The sequence below is a fragment of the Gordionus sp. m RMFG-2023 genome, chromosome 5 (assembly GCF_954871325.1).
Source record: "Gordionus sp. m RMFG-2023 chromosome 5, tfGorSpeb1-WG-v2, whole genome shotgun sequence".
Taxonomy (NCBI): domain Eukaryota; kingdom Metazoa; phylum Nematomorpha; class Gordioida; order Chordodea; family Parachordodidae; genus Gordionus; species Gordionus sp. m RMFG-2023.
The window spans coordinates 1,502,091-1,524,257 of NC_088779.1; the positions used below are offsets into that span (position 1 = coordinate 1,502,091).

Genomic DNA, 22,167 nt, shown 5'->3' on the forward strand with positions numbered 1-22,167 from the left:
AAATAAAATTAATTTAACAAACCAGTTAAAATTTTTTAATGAATAATAATAAATAATAATATTAACTTAAGAGCCATTTTTCTTTTATATTGTTGATGCATCTTGGTGTTGGCTTTAAAAACATTTCTAAACTTTGAATGGATTTAATTATTCATTTTCTGATAGTTTGTGATAATTGATTAAGTGACGAGATAGATTGCTTGTACTTATATTTTTTCTAAAACATTTTATTTCATAACTAAAATATAAAATATTTATAAATATAAGTCTAAAAAAATAAATTACTGTCAAAATAAATCATGTTAAACAAGGTTCATAATAAATCTAATCAGGCAATATTGTGCTTTTCTTATTTTTATTCTTCAAAATAAGATTTCCAAAGTACCTCCAGATATAACTTGATTTATGATTAGTAGAGAGAATTGTTATTTCATAATTGTATATAGGGTGGTTTAAAACGAGCACGTCCATAAAAATAATTTATATGATTTGTTTCGGAAATAAAATTTGATGTAGGAATGAATGTAAATGATACACATTAGTCTATTATATATATATATATATATATATATAGTAAAAGAATACAATATTTTAATTTTATTAATGTTAGTATTCAAATTAAAATAATAATAATTTAATATATATATATAATTAATATGTTTTCTAAAAATTTTTATTACGGCGCAGCCGCCATAATAAAAATTGGCGGATAGTCTGTTCGATCCGATGATCTTATTCGACGGCTTTTCCGTGGTGAATAAAAATACCGGCGACGCACATATCTAGGTATGACTCAGTCAAGGAGGGGAGGGGGTGAAGGGGTTGTGTAAAAATAATTTTTTTGATATGGGTATCAAATAAAAACTAATTTTAATATGGTTTTACTGAAAGTCTTAATTCTTGCTCTTGGTAGGTATGACTTTGTCTAGAGGGAGGGGGGGGGGTGTGTAAAAATAATTTTTTTTGATATGGGTATCAAATAAAAACTAATTTTAATATGGTTTTAATGAAAGTTTTAATTCTTGCTCTTGGTAGGTATGACTTTGTCTAGAGGGAGGGGGGGGGTGTGTAAAAATAATTTTTTTGATATGGGTATCAAATAAAAACTAATTTTAATATGGTTTTACTGAAAGTCTTAATTCTTGCTCTTGGTAGGTATGACTCAGTCTAGGAGGGGAGGGGGTGAAGGGGTTGTGTAAAAATAATTTTTTTGATATGGGTATCAAATAAAAACTAATTTTAATATGGTTTTACTGAAAGTCTTAATTCTTGCTCTTGGTAGGTATGACTTTGTCTAGAGGGAGGGGGGGGGGTGTGTAAAAATAATTTTTTTTGATATGGGTATCAAATAAAAACTAATTTTAATATGGTTTTAATGAAAGTTTTAATTCTTGCTCTTGGTAGGTATGACTTTGTCTAGAGGGAGGGGGGGGGTGTGTAAAAATAATTTTTTTGATATGGGTATCAAATAAAAACTAATTTTAATATGGTTTTACTGAAAGTCTTAATTCTTGCTCTTGGTAGGTATGACTTTGTCTAGAGGGAGGGGGGGGGGTGTGTAAAAATAATTTTTTTTGATATGGGTATCAAATAAAAACTAATTTTAATATGGTTTTAATGAAAGTTTTAATTCTTGCTCTTGGTAGGTATGACTTTGTCTAGAGGGAGGGGGGGGGTGTGTAAAAATAATTTTTTTGATATGGGTATCAAATAAAAACTAATTTTAATATGGTTTTACTGAAAGTCTTAATTCTTGCTCTTGATAGGTATGACTTTGTCTAGAGGGAGGGGGGGGTGTGTAAAAATAATTTTTTTGATATGGGTATCAAATAAAAATTAATTTTAATATGGTTTTACTGAAAGTCTTAATTCTTGCTCTTGGTAGGTATGACTTTGTCTAGAGGGAGGGGGGGGGGTGTGTAAAAATAATTTTTTTGATATGGGTATCAAATAAATTTTAATATGGTTTTACTGAAAGTCTTAATTCTTGCTCTTGGTAGGTATGACTTTGTCTAGAGGGAGGGGGGGGGGGTGTGTAAAAATAATTTTTTTGATATGGGTATCAAATAAAAGCTACTTTTAATATGGTTTGACTGAAACTCTTGGTTTCGATGTGTTTACTTGGTTTTGGGGGGTGTAAAAAATAATTTTTTTTTTGATATGGGTATCAAATAAAAGCTAGGTTTGACTGAAATTTTTATTCTTGGTCTTGATGGGTATGACTTGTTCTGGAGGGTGGGGGTAAAGGGGAATATTCGAATTCAAATAAAAAGTAATTTAATAAACATTTACCTGTATGATTTTTATTATTGTGATGTGTCTTATATATTTCTCCCAATTCGTATAATATAATAATTGGCTTGTTTTTCTTAGAACACATTATAGTTTTATTTTTTAAATAAAAAGTGCTTTAATTTTAGATTGTAGTTTGGCATCTATTCCATTAATGTTTATATAATTTTTCGTCATGAGAATTTGTTTATAAATTTGATATTGGGTTTGATTTTTAGGCAAAACTAATTCTGGCATTATTAAAAATATTAATATTTTGAATTATTAATATATAAAAAAAAATTGAAATTAAGTATTAACTAAAAAAAATATTCTAAATCTTAACTTTTTTATTACCTTTTATAAAAAATTTTTTATATACCTTTTATTATAGGAAAAAGTTCTACGTAATATATTTTTCCAAAATAAAAATTGAAAGAAATTTTTGTTTTTAGTATTTTTATCATTAATTTATTCCTTAAAAAAATAACAGATATCATATAAAATGGAAATAAATTACTCATGACACTAACATTATTGAAAATTGAAAATGAAATATTTTAAAATTGAGAAGGAGAAAGAGGGAGATAAGAAAAAAAGGTAGCATTTTATAATGTTGTTAAAAGCTATTTTTACCTTTTTGTACAATAGCGGTAAAGATATACACCTTATATTTTATTTAATCAAAATGTAAATTTTGAAACATAATAGATAAATACAATAAATTATTGATACTAATCAATAAAAATTTTGAAACATAATAGATAAATACAATAAATTATTGATAATAATCAATAAAAATTTTGAATTTTGATATTCGTAAGAGTTTGGAAATTCTAATAATCGTAAGAGTTGGGGAAATGTTCAGGATACTTATCGGGAACCTCTTGGTATGCGGAATTCTATATTTCTTTTCTTTTTGGAAGGATAAGAGGATCTAATGCAAGTCAATATACTTTGATCCCATATTGTTCCTTTAGCACATAGCATTACGTAGTGAATACTAGCCAAGGAACATTGAATGAACTTATTAGGTAAAACTGGGTGAGGGTAATAAAAACGTTGAATAGGGTCATTTGGGTATAAGATAGGACATGGGTTAGGACCTTTATAAAAAAACATAATAAATAAAACAAATTATCGATATAATCGCCTATACTTATATCAAGTTCGCACACGTAGGGTAGTAAGGTGGTACAAGATTCAGGAACCAAACTTATGTTATTGCGTTTTAAGCATGTGCGGCTAGGATAACTAAATAAAAATAAAATATTTTAAACAAAAATTATTATTTAAACCTAATGTCATTTCCAACCCATATATAATTTCCTAGGGAAATTTGTGAGACTAATTGCTTGTTTATTCATAAATTGATATTAAATATATATATGAACCTAAATTATTTTAATACTAAAAAAATTTTTTTTTTTACTAGTTCTGGATCATTGTCAATTATGACTAAAGCAGAGTTTTTAAAGGACGAACAGTAAATCTTTGCGTTAAACCAAGTGGATGGTTCTGCTAATTTATAGCAAGTATTACTGTTTGGCAACAACATCCACCCAGGAGGACATGCAACTAAATAAAATATATAAATGTTGTTAAATGTTTATAAATATCTCGCATATCCAGAATTTTTAAGGTAATAGAAATCGAGCTTAACTCAATAAAGCCAAAATAAAAGTTTAAATTAGGGCCATTAATTCTGGCATAAAATTCTAAAAAAGTGAATTCTGAATCCAGTTTCCTAAATTCATCGGGATTTAAAATCACTCAATTTATAATTATTTACTGAAAGCCATTTTTAAATCTAAGGTCTTGAACGAAAATACTCCCAACAGGTTTAGTGTTTACACTTTCTGAATTTTAAACAATTTTGCCACAAAAACTATAAAGAATTCAATTTGTGTTTATTTTTATATCGATTCCTTATGTTAATTGAAAAATTCACAAATTTAGTGTTTAAGGCTCAATTCGTGCCAATTTTTAAAAATGGCCAACCTCAATATTGCCCAAAATATTGACTAAGCTTTGAAATTTAGCTAATAGATGTCCACCTTAGTGCCATCATCTGTGAGCAGAATCTTTAAAAGCCTGAGGAATCTATTTCTGGAATTATGCTAAAAACTGTTGTTAAAAAAACAGATTTCACGACATTTAAAAATGAGTTCTGGTTCTTATAAATTTTAATTACTATAGTTTTTACTTGGAGGTGGAGTACCAAGAACGGAATCAAGTAATGTTAATAAATATATAAATACAATAAATTTTGAAAACATTTTATTGGAAAGCAGAAATTTAATAAGAATTTTTTTTAATTTTAAAAGAATTAAATTATGAGATATTTCCTAAAAATTATTAAATAAAATTTGATCAAGGTCAAAATGAAATTATATTTTCAAGTTGAGACAAATTTGGACCAAATATATATATATATGACAACATTAATTAGATATATAGATCTATTATGTAAATTTATTTCAAAGAATTTTGAAATGTTTGTGTAATTTCTAAATTTCACAAACGCCGCGTATTAAAATATTTTTTTAAATTGATACAATTTATTATTCACAAATACTTTTACATTCGTAAAATGAACCATACTGAATATTTAAATTTATAATTATTATGCCAATTAATTACCATTTTATCAAAAATATTATCGAATTAATTTATAATAAATTATTGAGCCTTGTAGCTATTTACTACTTCAAAATATCAAAATTACCTATAACTTACTCTTCGCTACATTCTCTACCTCTCACTTAGTTTCACATAGAGAGCGACTTGTTGGAATCTACCGTTTTGAATGTAAACTAACTTTTTTATTGTTATCGAGAACGAAGAATAGTTAGCTCAAAATTTTATTATCTAAGCATCTAGGATGCGAATATAGATGGCAGAATGATTATTAAAGCTCAAGGCTCGAGTAAGGATTTTGGGCGAAAATCATGATATTTATATATTAAAAAAGTTTTTGTCACCCCTAAATAGTATTCATTTAGACTCACGAAGAAGAGATTTTTATGATATAAACGTGATGGGGACTTAAATTTGCCCAATAGCATTTGATAGTAAAGATATATTTTTTAAAAAAGTGTTTAAATAAAGGATAAGTTTAATGGTTATTCGAAATAATATAACTAAACTGTATTGGAGATCGGGGATCTTGTGAATCTTGATTCCTGCAAGAGGGTTTTCTTCAAGAGCATTAAACTCTAACTAACCCTTTTATGCATATGCGGCTATGAAAATATCCCATTTTATATATTTTCACATATGCATATGTATTACTATATAAAAAAAATTTTAATCACAATTTAAATGAATTTTAAAACCTTTATATAAAATAATTTTTTCAAATGCTTACAATTTTTCGTAAAAAAAAAAATATCTTTTATAAACTACAGTAATATTAAATTTTAGTTCTACTCGAAAAAATATCTGTAGATAGTTTTCGAAGTTCATACGATCCATTTACATTAGCAATTTTAATATTTATAATATGACCTATGTATTATGATCTTAATTTTTTTTAAAAAAAAATTTTTAATACCGCAAAACATTAAAAATAGCTTATGTTAATTTTATTTATTTATTTATATTTTTAAGATTTTGGACGCAGCCAAAATAAATATTTTATCTTTCTTTCTTTCTTTCTTTCTTTCTTTCTTTCTTTCTTTCTTTCTTTCTTTCTTTCTTTCTTTCTTTCTTTCTTTCTTTCTTTCTTTCTTTCTTTCTTTCTTTCTTTCTTTCTTTCTTTCTTTCTTTCTTTCTTTCTTTCTTTCTTTCTTTCTTTCTTTCTTTCTTTCTTTCTTTCTTTCTTTCTTTCTGAGACCTATGATTCAAACTGGAAAAACTATTCGTTTATTTTACCTTGTCTTCTCCTTTAAAATTTTTCTGCTCCACCTAATTTAGCAATTTTATAAAAATATTTATTTAACCATTCTTACTACCTCATGTACCGCCGATAGGGTCATGAGTAATAAATTAAAACAATATACCACGAAAGATCCAATTTCTTAATAATTTAACCATTTTATCAATGAAATTTTTTTTTTTATATAAAACATTTTTAAATATTGTTGAAAATTATAAATTCTTTCGTTTTCTCTTCCCCCTAATTTTGTCTAAATTATTAATTTAAAACAAAAACCTGTAGGCCCGGCCCTAAGTCCTATCCGTGTAATTTTTTTAAATATACCCGGGCCGGGCCTGAAATTTTTTTAAAAAAATATCCGGGCTGGGCAGTATACTTTAAAACCAAATATTCGAAGTCGCCATTATTAGTTATAAAAATCGAAAATAAATAAAATATATTTTTAAAAACAAGCCAAACCGGGCCTGAAAATCTAAAATCCGGGCTTGGCCGAAAAAAGGAAACCTCTTCAGGTCTATGATTTAAAAATAATATTTTTAGAGTATATATATATTTTTTAACATTTTATTTATAGATTGATGCAATAAAAATTATTTTTTGAAATTTATGAGTTTCAAGACATTTTTTTTCTAAGAGAGAGGGGGGGGGGGGTACTTTTCAGGGGGATATTCTACCTCCATCTCTCAAGATACAGAAGTTCTAAGGATTATCGAGATAAAATTTTTTAGTAAAAAATTTGATTTATCCAAGGAAATTATTAATTTAATAATGTTTTAAATTGGTAAACCATACAATTCTTTAGTCTCAATTTTAATTTTTAATTTATTAAAGGTATGGAACGAGGCTGCTACTCAAATCTTTTACTCCTTAGGACCAGGATGGAGTGGGCTCATTACAATGGCAAGTTATAACCGCTTTCATAACAACTGTCTCAAGTAAGTTCCTTTATGCTTTAGAAAATCTTCAAATTATCAATTCAGGGGTGTGTGTTCAATTTTTTAAAAATAGCTTATTTTTAAAAAAAAGTAAAAAAGAGAAATAATGCTACGCTAAAGTAGTGGTAAATCTTAAAATAATATTAATTTGTTTAAAATAAAAGCGATGGTATAAATATATGTATCGCAGGATATATTGGATTTCGGTGTATACGGAGATCTTTAATATTTAAATCATTTATAGCGCGTATTTTTATTTCTTAAAGACTTTATTTAGCCGGAATTGTGTTCCAGCATCTCGATACTATCTAACTTTGAAGTTCAGACGATTGTCATGATATTTTGTCTTCACTATGATAGATATAGAAAATTTATTTGAATTAATATTGATTCGAAAATTCCTTGACAAAATTGTCTGAAATAAATATTTGAGTATATACTGTACTACAGATATTCAGACGAAATCAAGTATTATAAAATTAAAAATCTAATAAATGATTTCTGTAGCACATAATTACTTTTATTTATAATAGTTTAACTTTGAATGGTTAACAAGAGTTTTTATATATTATTTAACAAATGTTTGCGGCGATATAAAAATAACCATAATATATTCATATTTAATAAAAAAAATATATTTAAATAAATTAATCGTTTGGTTATAATGTACCTTTTTAAAATTAAATAAGTTTGAACTGTAATACCAAACGATTTGTAAATTTAATAAAATATAATCATTTTTAAATTCTTATTTTTAAAATTATCAAAAATGAGAAGAAAAAAATATTGAGAAATGCTCAAAAAAAATAAAGATTAAAAATGACGGGATTAAAAATTAAAAATGTATGTAAAAGATTACAATGAAAAAATCATAAAAAGAATATTGTATGTATGATTAAAAAAAAACTTGTTAAAAAAGTGGACCTTAAATTTATAAATTATTTTTAAAAATACAAAAGAATTATCAAAAATGAGAAGAAAAATAAATTGAGAGAAGATATAGTAAGAAAAATAAAAGTAAAGAAAATCGCCAAAAGTTAAAAATAAATTGAAAAAAACGTAAAGAAATGGCAAAAATTTAGAAATAAATTAAGAAGGAATAACAAAAATAAATAAAAATTTAAAAAAATTACGATTTTCCTTTTTTGAATGGGAATTTTCCTTTTTTGATTGGACACTTTTCCTTTCCTTTTGGGAATCTTCCTTTTTTGATTGATACTTTTCCTTTTTTGATTGGACCTTTTCCTTTTTTGTTTGACACTTTTCCTTTTTTGACACTTTTCCTTTTTTGTTTGACACTTTCCCTTTTTTGGTTGAACCTTTTCCTTTTATGATTGAAACTTTTCCTTTTTTAAATGGGAAACTCTGTATATAATCTCCATAATCAAAACATGATCGTTTTCATAACATCTTTATGTATTCAATTAAGGAGACTATATAGTGTAATGTTAATTTTTTGCCATCTACCAGTATCGAACCACAAAAGTCCTGTTTCAAAAGTCAACGCTTTACGTATGCACCAACTTGAATTATAATCACATTTAAAATATTAATTATATATATTAATTAATAGCTGATATTTTATAAAATTTTGCCGTTTTTTACCATATTGAATTGACTTAATTAGCTGATATTTTTAAAATCTTGACGTTTATTACCATATTGTCTAGAAATTTGAATGGGCAAAATTTAAAATAGAGATGCTTGAAAATTTTTTAATTAAATATGGGCTAGACATTGGCCTGAAAATTTTTTCTTACCCACATATCCAGGCCTGATCAAAAAACTAAGTCCCATGCAACTTTCATATAATTTTGCCAAATAATAAAAAAAAAAATTAAAATAATAGAAAAATTTTTTGTGCTCCGATCCCTGTTTCCAGGGATTTTTTTTTTACTAAGCACAATCCTTTTGTTTGGAACGAGAATTTTCAGCCCTAATACTATAAATTTACATAACCAGTGTTGTTAAAATATATTTTTTAAATGGATCTAGATACAGATACATGGTCTAAAATAATATCTAGATACAGATACCACATTTTTATATCTAGATATCCTTTAACAACTCTGGCTTTAACCATGTAGAAGTAGATATTATATAAAAAATTTGTCAGTTACTAAAAAGAGAGGTTATATATATTATATTAATCTTTTGTGATTAATTTTGACGTTTCTCGTTTTCTTAAAATTTATTTAAATGTTCTGGTAAAATATCATTTTAAACAAAAAGAAATGATCATTTTCTAAGTGTCAGGTGCTACTCAGATGTCACAGATCTGGATTGAGGCTCATCACGCTATTTTCTTTCGATTGGCATCCATTATTGTATAAATGGCAATCAACTAAGCAAAAAAAAGATACGTTTCTTATTTGTTACCTTTATTTCCTGTATAATCTTTTAATTATATTTTAACCAAAATTTATTATATATCCTCCCAGGGATAGTTGTATAGTTTCTCTCGTCAATTGCGGAACGAGCGTTTACGCAGGTCTCCTAGTGTTTTCCATCTTAGGTTTCATGTCACACGTTTTGGATCTACCTTTGGAACAAGTTGCTACAGAAGGTTCAGAGATACTTTTATAATCATTTAGACCTTCTTCTATTTTTAGCTATTATTAAGAAATTATAGGGACGAAATTTAATGACATTTTGTCTCCTTTTATTTGAATCAATTTTTCAATGCATATAACAGTTTTTATAATCTAGGCATATGTGTTATGTGTTATATCCTAAAGTGAGTGGGTGCCTATTAAGCCACCATTCATAATATATATTAACACTAAAATCGTCCAAAAGATTGGATTTAAATAAAAATATTGTTGGAACAAAAGAAAATATTTATTAGCAAAGTAATAATCTCAATAGCCCACTTACCTAGCAATAATTATTAGTAGCATTTTATATTTGAATTGTCTCTTTGTTGCAACGTTAGTGTAGTTAATACATAATATATATATATAGTAAATGCTAGCGAAGGCCTGTGTTAGACTAATAGAGTTAATACCATATAGAATGAATAAAAATTTTTATAACATTTATTATTTCTTTCATTTAGCATTATTTTTATATAATCATTATGATTGGCAGATAATTTTATATTTACATGATATCCCCAAAATCAGGACATGGCGTGCTCCACGTGAAAAGGATTTTAATGTCAATAATTAGATATAATTGACATTTTATCACAAAATAAATATTAATCTATAATTGGTAATGTTTTATTTTGGCTCCACAAATCCAATAATTAATTTCATATAGTTAATATTTGTTGTAAATGTATATTATTCAGGGGGTGCTTAATTTCGCCACAATAAAACAACACGCCAATCAAATGTGACAAATAAATATTGAATAGTGAATCTCTAAATATATTTTCTGCAAACTAGAGGAACTGCGATAAATTATAAAGGTAATGTTATCAGCTTTCAGTACACAATCTCTACTGATAGTTATATCTCCCATGAGGGTCTTCTTGCGATGATCCCTATATTTATAAAAATTTTAATTTGAATTTAAAGATGCTGACTGGATTATATTGCTTTAATAGAGTTCCTCAGGTTTCTGTCACTCGGGATATAATAACTTTCTAAATTGTGCTCACTCGCTAAAGATTGGGCAAATACCTTCTAAGATATTTAGCAATAATTGCTTTAAAGAGAGATCTGCGAAATAATTATAAAGTTATTTATCATTATTTTCCAAAAGTCAATCAAAATAGTTTATAATTTATTAAGTTGGGCTTAGGTTTGGAAAGTCCATTAGTAGAGGTCTGCATTGGGAGATCGGGTGGGTGGCCGACAAAATTTTTTTTTAATAATGAGCAGGCGGGCTGGTTAAAAAAAATTTTAAACTATGGGCGGATCAAGAAATTTAAACATGGGAGGGAAGTTTAAATCATTTAATTAAATATTAATAAAAAATTGTTCTTATGAATGTTTTTGGATAATTAAAAATTAAAATGTGCTATTTTGGGTATCAAAAACTTTTTTTTTCTCTTAAAATAAATTAACTTTTTTGTATATTTAAAACTACTTTGGTGAAACGACAAGAAAGAGATTTACTAAAGTTATCAAGTGGCAATCCCTGCAACTAGTGCTTCTTCTGAACTAGGAGCGTTGCAAGAAGGTTTTTGGAAACAAAGAAGAACGTGTTCGAATCCAGGAAATGGCGATTCATTTATTATTATCGCATTATAATTAAATTATAATATCGATTTTATATTCATATTTTTTTTGCCATAAAATATCTTTATTCGATCAAATAAATTATCCATAATTTAAAATTGAATTTTTTTGTTATGCTTAATATAGTTCCTAAATGATAAGAACTTTTTGTAGAGGTGTTATGCTAAATTTTTTTTTACTGTCTCTATGTTTCAAATTCACTTGGATATTTTAGGATGTATTTTTTAACATCCTTTACCTTAGTTGCCCATAGATATTTGGGGAATTCTATCCACCAATTTTTTTAGTGGGTTTTTGTTAGAGTTGTGGGTTAATTGCGTTTATCACGTGACTAATCTTGTCGCATTACTTAACTCCTGAGAGACGAGGTGGGGAAAAAGCTAGCGGTTAGATAGGGTATATCGAATCCCCATATTTAAAACATTTTATAACTCATCCACCATATATTTATGTTTAAATTTTAATAATAAAAGCGGGGAACTTATTAATGATTTACATAATTTAAATTTCCTATTTCTGATATCGTAAATTTAAATGAAATATGCAAAACAATAAATAAAATAGATTTGATCGCCAAAAGGGAAAGAAAGAAATTAAACTGAAATTGAAATAAGGAAAAACAGTGCTGTTAAACTAACTAACACTTTACTCAACCATAAAACAGCGTGGCCATGTTTTTATTTTAAAAAATATTCGAAATCGATCATCAAAGGTAGAACTCAACTTGGCTTAATTCAAATTTTTAGGACTAAAAGCTTGAATTATGACACAATAGAGATGGTCAAAGTTAGGCGATTTAACAATACTAAATGAATGGCTAAAAATGATAAAAGGATTAGAGGGTGGGGGATTTTTTATTTTTAAGACCATGCTAAAAAATGAGAAGGAAAAAAAAAATTAAAAAAAGTTAGAAAATATGGCAAAAATCACTTAAAATTAGAGAAAGATCAGCAAAAAGTTAGAAAATAATGAGAAGAGAAATGCGACACCTCTCAAAGGATTATTAAAATAAAACAAATTATAAATAGGGAATTTGTCCTTTCCCTTGCTTGCGCGACTTTTACACTTTTCTTCTTTTTTTTTAAATTGACGCTTTCATTTATTTGATTGACCCTTTTCTTTTTTTTGACTTTTTGACTTTTTTGATTGGGACTTTTTGCTTTTATGTGAAAAATCCTGCATATCTCCATTCAATTACTTTTTTAAATTACAATTTATCTTTAAAGGCATGCCCCCCCCTGACCCCAAATGTCTACTCTAATTACCATCCGGATTTCGTGCTGAAGCGAAGAGAAGAGAAGATATCCAAAGAGTCTCCCAATAGATTAAATTGGATTGATCGATAAATAATTAGATTCACTATGTTCAACAATATAAATTGGCGTACCCGTATTGGTTATTAAGTTCAAAAGACGCGTTTAAAATAATTAAAAACATAATTTTTCTAAGTCGGCATAAACCTTAAGGTTACAAATTTTTTTAGGCAGATTTAGTTTTTAGAATTATCTTAATAATATATATATATATTTGAAAGGACTCGGCTTAGCCTTCATAGTTTATCCCGAAGCGTTGCTTTATCTTCCGGTGTCTTCCTTATGGTCAATTCTTTTCTTTTTAATGCTGTTTACCGTCGGAATAGATACCATAGTAAATTTTAAAATTTAAAAAAAAATAATTTTAAAATATTTCCCTGGAAATTTGCCGGTCTAATTTTTTAAGTATTCACTCTTCTCTTGGATGATATATAACCCCCTTTTTTTAAAAAATATACATATATTTTTTTTTTATAGTCCTTTTTAATGTCTTCGTAGATTATATATAATATATTATATATTTAATTTTTTTTTATATTTAATTTTTAATATATATTTTTTTAATCCTCTGTAATTTAATGATTATGAATAAATAATAAAGTTTTAAAAAAAATAATTTAAAAATATAAATATTTATTCGTTGGATCAAACATTTTTTCTTTTATATAAAAAAAAGAGATTACAAATAAACAATATTTCTTCATTAACCATCCATCATCCTCTCTATTACCTTTAATATTTCCTGTAAATCAAAATTATATCTTGAGTGAATACCCTAAGGCCGCATTCATAGTGGGTCCGATCCGACTGAGAACTAATATTTCTTAGGTTATTATCATGTGTAGAATTAAAGATAAAATTAATGTTATTTAAAAAAAAATATTGATTCTGGTAAACATATTTTAAAAATCGATCAGCTGTTAAATCGTGTCGGATAGGATCCACTATGAATGCGGCCTAAATATGACAAATCATAGTTACTACTTACTAATGTTGTTAAGCGGCTCTGAACCGATTTTTTAAAAACGGCTAACTCAGTATTTTAGCCAGAAAATTTCGCTAATAGATGTCAGAACCTTTGCTTCACTTCTACAGACAGAATCTTCAGGGCTCGCGTAGTATTATTCTAGAAAAAATATTGAGTTAGCCGTTTTTATAAAAAAATTGGCTTAAAACGAGCCGTTTAACAACACTGGTTACGACTATTTTAAAAACAGTTAAAGTGTTTATTTTTTGTGTTTTTTAAAAAAATAATATTCAAATTATATTTTATATTCTTTCATGTTTTATTATATATACTTTATTTTGTTTATTAAGTTCGTATCTTTGGAAGTTCTGTTCTCTGCCATTTTCGACCAACTGCCAGAAAAGTATCGAGATAAACAAATGTACTGGAATTTGATCACTTCGATACTCTTAATGCTACTCGGGTTTCCTTTTCTATTAAAGGTGTGAAATTTTACATTTTATTTTAAATGCTTTGAATAATTTCACTCCTCTTCTTTCCTTTGGAATCATTATTTTTACCCCCCCCCCCTTCCTTCCTTACCTCTCTCCTAATTAGTGTAAAAGTGCATGGATTATTTAGAATCTTTAGATTCTTTGTATTAGATAACATGCAATTTTTATTAGGGCCAATTCTTAGGTGTAGCGAACCCTAAGAAATTTTGCCTCTTCATGTAAATATCATTTCAACCACCTCCCCCCTCACCCACATCCATCTTTACTAAATTTATCATATATTACTAACAACTATTAGAAAGAAAAATAATTAAAAGTTAATAATTTTAAAATAAGGACTATTATAATTAACTATTATAAAAATGCCAATATAATTATTATACAAATCTAACATAGCCAAAGGCCTACAATAATTAGATGTAAAGACTCAAAATTTATGAGGAAAACTCATTTAATAAGACCCCGCTCCCCTAGCAAAATGCAAACTACGTCTATGAGCCCAACATATAGGTTGGGAATATACATTAAAGTGCTTCATAGAATACCTAAAATTAGTCATCTTTTCTAATAACACCGTTCGTTTTTATTTTAAAATGATAAATGTTAATGGTTAAAAATATTATGTCGGTTACACCGTAGAGCCTTTTTTTAAAAAATCTCTTTAATTATTAAAAACGATATTTTAAAATGGAAATGGTTTATATATATTAAAATATAAAATACGAAATTTTATCGTGGCATAGGGAGGTATTTACTTGTTTCAACTCTTCGATTGGTACGTCGGAATTCTATCGATTATGACTTTTTGCTTGATCGAAACGTGCGTGGTTTGTTGGATATACGGTAAATTTTTCTCATATCCTTGCCAATACGATTCGTTAAATTATCAAATTATTTTTCGTAATGATGAAGTAAGATTTTTGGTTAATTGGTCGACATTTAATGCATATCGGGCCCAATTTTTCAAGCCCGGCCCGGATTTTAAAATGGTTTACCGACCAGGCCCTTATTTATTTAAATATAGAAATTAATTTTTGTAATTGCTCAAAATAAAAGACATATGTTATTATGACGTTTAGTTTCAATAAATTAAATCAAAAATTTTTTATTTTACATAAAAAATTCGATATAAAATTGATAAATTTAGATATATTCAAAAAAATTTCTAAGGTCCGACCCGACCCGGCCCGATTTTTTAAAAAAAATATTAGGTCCGGTCCGGCCCGAACTCGATTATTTTTAAATAGAAACCGGCCCGAGTCCGGCACGAGCGGGCTTTGGGCCGGGGCAGGTACGGGCCGTCTCTAATATATAGTGCGATCTTTTATTTATGAGTATGATTATAATTGGTTAAAATTAGTCGCATGAATGTATCCCATGATATTTTTCGTTTTAAAAATTATTTACGTAAAGAATTCATTTTGACATTTTTTGAGAGTTTTTTTAAATAAAAATTTTAGGTTTTTTAAAAGATAATATTTATTTGTGTTAAATGAAGCGTTTTTTTTAGCTTTTAAAGATATAAAATATAAGAATGTTTTAGTTTTTTTTTTCTACATAAAATTGTATTTCAAGACGTAATTTTACTGCGGTATATTATTTGTATCGTGATTAAAATATATCTATTAAAATAGTGTTTGAAGCTTTGGAGTGAAACCACCTTTTTTTAATATGAGTCCCTATTTACTTCAGATGATATAGTCAGAAATATATCTAGAGAATCTAGAAGAGCGATGACTTTAAATTTCATAAATTGGGTCCAGAATTTTTGACAGCAATTAGTGAAAACTGAATAAACCTTCGCCGTAAGCACATAAAACCCTGTCACCTAAGTGCCGAGACAGTTCAAACATAATTTTGCTTATTCATTTGACTACTATGTGGGATAATGATTAAAATGATTTACAAACATATAATAACCAAATGATATGTTTTTGGGTCTTGGTATTATTTACCAATTAGATAAAACATCTTAAAAACTGTTTTATATTTGAAATACACATTATTTTTATAGTTAAATCGCAAAAAAAAAACAATAGGAAGTCAGCGATTTGTGGACGACATACAATGCATGTTGGAAGAAAATTTAAAAGGTGCCCTTATTTGGAAAATATTATGGTCCGCTGTCAACCCTATAATTTTATGCGTACATCTGATATCTATAATTATATATTAAATTCTTACATATATTTATAAAAAAATAATATTCTCTTCTTCTTCTGTTTGCATGCCCGTACCTTTGGTGAAAAATTGGAAAGATTTTCAACATAATGTGTATTTGTAAATTATATGTCTTTTTTTTTCAAATTAAATTACTGCCTAAAAAAAGAAAAAAATCGATTGTATAATTATTCGTCATCCCTTTGTATCATAATTTAAAAAACCAAATATTTTTTAACCTAAATTTTATTTTTATTTTATTATAAAAATATATTTAGACTATGATAGTTTCGAATATGCTGTATCATGTACCTATCTACTATGGAAATTACGTATATCCTCAATGGTCTATTAGAATGGGCTGGGCCATCAGTTGTATTAGCCTGATCCCCATTCCTATTTACGCTATTTGTTACCTATATTTCTGCCTTCCTGGAGAAACTTTTATAAAAGTATTAAAAAAAACATATCTTCTTGCATTATAAAAAAACGAAATGAATTATAATGAACTAATTAAGTATGCTCTTCAGAGCAAAATAATTATTAAATCGGCTATCTTGTGATTAGCGTTGTTAAAAGGCTCGTTTTGAACGGATTTTTAAAAACGGCTAACTCAATTAATTTAGCCAGAAAAATATAGGCTAAGCCTTGAGATCTCGATAATATATGTATGGACCTTTGTTCCTGCTATGAGCATAATCTTCAGGCTTGCGTAATATTTTTCTAGGGGAAGTATTGAGTTTCGTGATAATATAGACAAAACAAATTTAAGATTAAATATTCGAATTATATTACAAAAAAAATAGCTAATATTTTGTTTTGTCATATTCATACTGTAACATTTTGAAATTTTTTTTAAGGATTGAGAGATTAGAACCGTTGTCAAATCAGAAAAGTTAGAACTAAAATGATACTAACTCTTTATTAAATAATAAGTTAAAAATATAATCAAACTAAATTAATTAAAAAAAATTAAATAATGATACTAACTCTTTATTAAATAATAAGTTAAAAATATAATCAAACTAAATTAAAAAAAATTAAAATAATAAAAAATTAAAATTAAAAATTATAATTAAGTTCGTAAAATCATGATCTCCCTTTATACAAATATCCTCGAATATATATATACTTTTCTATATTTCATTTACATAATGTTTTACAAACAAACTGAAAAAATCTTGAACTTTCTTTAATTTGAATAATCATTCTTTTTTATTCCTCTTTCTTTAAATCATTTGCATTCGAAATTTAATTCTTTTTTCTTGAGTAGATTTGAATATCCTTCGGCTTTGTAATTTGGTTTAACAATTACAACACATACGAATTCGGGGAATTTATAGATACCAGAAAAGTGGATTTTATCAAGCATAGAGAATGGGTAAGAATTCAAAAGTAGAATGAGAAACAAAGAAAATTCACTGTCCATTAGAGAAGGATCTAGAATTAGGTTCAGGGTCTAAGAAATAAAAAAATTTACGCGAGACATGGGATACCATATATAATGGAATATTTAAATTTTATCCTCAGAACTGGCTTCACAAATTCAAATTCTTCTGTAAGTGTTGTTAAATAGACACAGTGGCAGGCCATAATGAAAACACTAAAATTTATTTGTAAAAAAGATTAATTTAACATTATTGAACATGTCTAAATTGTACAGTTTATCTAGTCTTTATAAATGCATATAAAATAAATGAAATAAAATAAGTTTTTAAAAGTCGCGATATATTTATAAATTATAATTATTTTGATCTTATTTTAATTAATATAATTTATTTTATTTTAATTTTAAATTTAAATAATCATCTCTAACAGTGAGTAAGTTGATTCTCTTGATATATTGGGTACCCTATTTTAAGCAACGTATTGCAACGATTTTACTTAATTATTAGATAATATGATTAAGTTATATATTTGCATATACGATAATAACACGTTAAAGCGTCTTAAAATGTCTCTTCGGCCATCAGAAGAATGGGATTCGATTCGTAGCGCAAAAGCCAAGACCTTTATAAGATTCGAATTGCTGCCAAAAGAGGGGTGTCATCTATCCACGAAGATAGGGAACCCTTATCGTGACATAAATAAAAGTCTATATACTTTTATACATCAATGAACTTTTATTTAGATTCATTAATCATATCAATATTTATTCATATTTTAAATTTTCTAAAATGATTACCTTAATGTTTTAAACTTATATGACTTCCATTCTATAAACTTGCACCAAAATTGTGAAGGTTTTATATTATAATTTTACACTCTTCGTAGACTGCGATATATACATTGTCAATAATTCCATAGTTTTAACCTTTTATTAGTTGTTTGTTTTACCGATGCTTTAGATATATTTATAAAAGTTATTATGACGTTGTTTATACATAATTCTTATATGCCATCACAAAGGGGGTGAATAAAAAATAAATGGTATTCAATTAAATTTATCAATCAGCTGTTTCATACAAATATTGTATACTTTGCATTTAATTTGCCAGTGGCGTCGCTTGTCTTTTTTTCTGGTGGCCATTACTCATGTTAGAAAGAGATAGGTAATGATAAAAGCATTCATAATTATTTCAAAAAAAAAACTGAAGCGTATTGAATTATAATAATAATAGCTGCTTACCCGTCAAGAATGACCGATGAATCAGACATTTTCCTTCATTTGATGATATATAAATCAGAAATTTAACTCTTTATCTACAATTTTTTACCTCTGTAATTTATGACATTTAATAATGAATTTGCCTTTCTACAAAACCTGCATATTATTTATAATAGAATATAAATTACTATTCTTATGTCTAAAAACTGTAATATAAGGCCATAATATGCAAAGATTTAGTCGGGCCATTCCCCTTGAGACATTTTTATTTGTGCATAATGACTCATTATTACTACTCACATCATCCTGCCTGTTGAAACCAGAGCTACCATAAAGAAAGGGAAAAAGAAAGGAGGAAAAATTAAGAAATAGAAAAGCAAAGATATGAAGGAAGAATTCTAAAAATAATATAATAAGCGGACTTGGGTTATTAAATTTTCAACGCATATGTAGCCACATTGGCATATCTCCATAGAAGTTTATGATTGCCAAATCCCCTAGATCTGAATTTCTCATCTCTAAATGTATAATCCAGTATTTATTATGTCGGGAATTCACCTATATTTTTTATCAAATCAAATCGGACCGATATTTCGCCTTTTCCAACAATGTTAAGGGGAATGAAACAATTGGACATAGCTCATGTTGATGTAGCAATTTCATAATATCTAAAAAAAAATGTATCTTTATGTGCCGAATAAAAATCTTTTTGCCTTCATTTTTTCTACCTTTTTGAATTTATGGTCTAAAAAATTTTATTATTGCTAGATGGGAGATTTGAAAAACCTTATTGTCAATTTTGAAAAAAAATAATTATTTTGGGAAAAAGACTTTAAAATATTAATTTATATAAAATTGAATATAGGAATAATGGACGATGCGAAATTATATTTTAAAAAAATATATTATTTTCATTAAATATTAAACAGATGTATGGCCTTACAAAACCCTCGTCTAGCAAAATTAAATTTATGGGTCATACCAGGGTTGTTAAAGGATCTAGATATAAAAATGTGGTATCTGTATCTAGATAGATTTTTGATTAAAATATCTGTATCTAGATATTATTTTAGACGATGTATCTGTATCTAGATCCATTTAAAAAGTATCTTTTAACAACTCTGTAAATTACAAATACAAATATATATAAAATGCATTTAATTAATATTTTTATATTGCGCACATTTTAGATATTATAAAATCGATATATCGAAAAGGTATATAACGTAAGTGGTCTGTATTTTTTTTATTTTGTATATAAATTTAATAAATTCTTCTAATATTTCGTAGAAGTTATAATCAATAACGTATAATGTTTTTAATTAGTTTATAAATAGTTGTTTATTTTGGTTCAACAACAAATATCATTAAAAAATTCTAAGATAATTTGGCCTTAAATAATGGAAGAAATATTCTTAAAAAAATTAACTTATAGCTTAACAATTAATATTTACTTATATATAATAAAATAGTAATTTATGTGGCTAAGCAAGGATTTTATATGTTGCTTTACATGAAAATAAATTTCCTTCACAATCTTGAACTGATATACCTTTTTTTTTCTCTTTAGCTTTCACCTTTTCTGGTGGTAAGCTACTCATCTCTCTCCACTTTATGTTATCCATACAATCTCTTTTATCTAACATATACTTCTTTATATTGGCTCTAACTTTATGGCCCCATTGAAGTTTTCAACCTTATTTCCTATGAAGTTCATAGGCCTTCTCATTGTGTGCCCATACCATCTAAGTCTGTTTACTATTAACTTAGTCAAAATTGACACTACCTTTAAACTACTTAGTTATCGTGTACTGCGCACTTTATCCTTTCTTGTTACTCAGCAATCATCCTCAGCATTCTCATCTCCATAGTTTGTAGACTTCTCTCTTCTGATTCCTAGGTTGACCATGTTTCCGAACTATATAGAAGGTTGTACGATGGAACTGCAAATTTTTCCCTTTAATTTGTGTGGGATTCTTTTGTCAAATAGCACCGCAAATAAAGATCTCTTATTTTAACCACCTTCGATTAATTTTACTCTTTATCTCTTTTTCTATTGTGGCGTTTGTTTGTATAGTGGAGTCAAATATTTGCAGCTTTCAATTGCCGATATCTGCCATTCATTTATATCAATAATCTCTGTTTCATCTCCTCCAATCACCATATACTCCGTCTTTTCTCTATTTACTTTTAATCCGTATTTTTCTAGGATATTTATCCAACTCACTAATTTTTCTTTCATTTCATCCTTGGATTCAGCAAGTTTCACAATATCATCTGCAAATATCATATTCTACGGGACTGTTTGAGGTATAGACTGTGCTAATACATCTATTACTATAATGAAGAGAAGTGGGCTGAGATCAGACTTTTGATGAACTCCTTCGGCTATTGTGAAGCCTACTGAAGTACCAGTTGTACTATGGACCATTGTGTATGGCCCATATACATTATCCTGTATTATTTTTTGAGAACCTTTTTGTGGCGTAGCGCCCACCAGATAAGTTTACTTGGGGGATTCTCTCAGAGGCCTTATCAAGATCGAGAAATACCATATGTAGCTTTTTGTACTTTTCTCTGTATTTCTCTCATTTGCTTAATTTCGTGGATTGCATTAGTCGTTAATCTTCCAGGCATAAAGCCAAACTGAGTCTCTCCTATTTCGACTATGTCTCTTAGCCTTTTTTTTATATTATTTTTTCGTAAAGTTTAAGACAGTGTGACATTAATTTTATGCCCCTGTAATTTTGACAATTGTGTGGATCCCCTTTATTTTTGAAGATAGGAACTAGATAGCTCTGCCTCCATTTTTGAGGAACCTCTTCATTTCCAAGTATTTTATTGTATAGATTTGTGAGGAAATGTATTCCATCATCTCCTAGTTAAGACTTTCCATTGGAATATCATCTGGACCCCTAGCATTGTTGTTTTTCATATGCTTGAGGCATGTGATTATTTCTTGTTCTTAGGTTGTACAAGGTTTTGACATGGGGAGTGTTCGTCTAGATATAGTATGTGAGGATTAAAGAAGAGATGCCCTGAAAATATTCTTTTCATCTATTTATTATTTCTTTTTCCTTTATTATTTCCCATCTTTATTTATGATTACTTTCGGAGCTCCGATTATATCCCTAGATTTTTTTCTCTCTGTTTGGCTAATTGTATATTTTATTTTGCCCTTCTTGGTAGTTCTTCATATATGTCATAATATGCCATAGCTTTGGCCCTAGCCACCGCCTTTGTAGCTATTCTCTTGGATATGTACCTTGTCTTGTCATCTTGGTTTCTGGATTTGTACATTATTTTGTAAAGGGATTTTTTCTCCTATATAGTGATTTGTACCTTTTCA

The 22,167-nt window shown here is 27.3% G+C and overlaps 2 protein-coding genes across 2 annotated transcripts in view; one reads left to right on the plus strand and one right to left on the minus strand.

The window, feature by feature from the left end:
- The window catches only part of LOC135929263 (sodium- and chloride-dependent glycine transporter 2-like), a 37,849-nt gene extending 19,233 nt beyond the window's left edge, over positions 1–18,616 (plus strand). The window contains exons 6-13 of the mRNA XM_065465766.1: positions 6,983–7,086; positions 9,528–9,652; positions 12,811–12,923; positions 13,907–14,038; positions 14,794–14,893; positions 16,090–16,196; positions 16,489–16,662; positions 18,156–18,616. Coding sequence (XP_065321838.1) covers positions 6,983–7,086; positions 9,528–9,652; positions 12,811–12,923; positions 13,907–14,038; positions 14,794–14,893; positions 16,090–16,196; positions 16,489–16,662; positions 18,156–18,329 — 1,029 coding nt within the window. The 3' untranslated portion in view covers positions 18,330–18,616. The remainder of the gene's footprint in view (positions 1–6,982; positions 7,087–9,527; positions 9,653–12,810; positions 12,924–13,906; positions 14,039–14,793; positions 14,894–16,089; positions 16,197–16,488; positions 16,663–18,155) is intronic.
- On the minus strand, positions 2,926–4,639 carry LOC135929264 (uncharacterized). Its single transcript, XM_065465767.1, has 5 exons — positions 4,478–4,639; positions 3,704–3,849; positions 3,570–3,625; positions 3,431–3,525; positions 2,926–3,377 (listed from the first exon to the last, which is right to left on the minus strand). The coding sequence occupies exons 1-5, from the start codon at positions 4,548–4,550 to the stop codon at positions 3,145–3,147; spliced, it is 603 nt and encodes a 200-aa protein (XP_065321839.1). The 5' UTR covers positions 4,551–4,639; the 3' UTR covers positions 2,926–3,144.
- Positions 18,617–22,167: the final 3,551 nt, after the last annotated feature.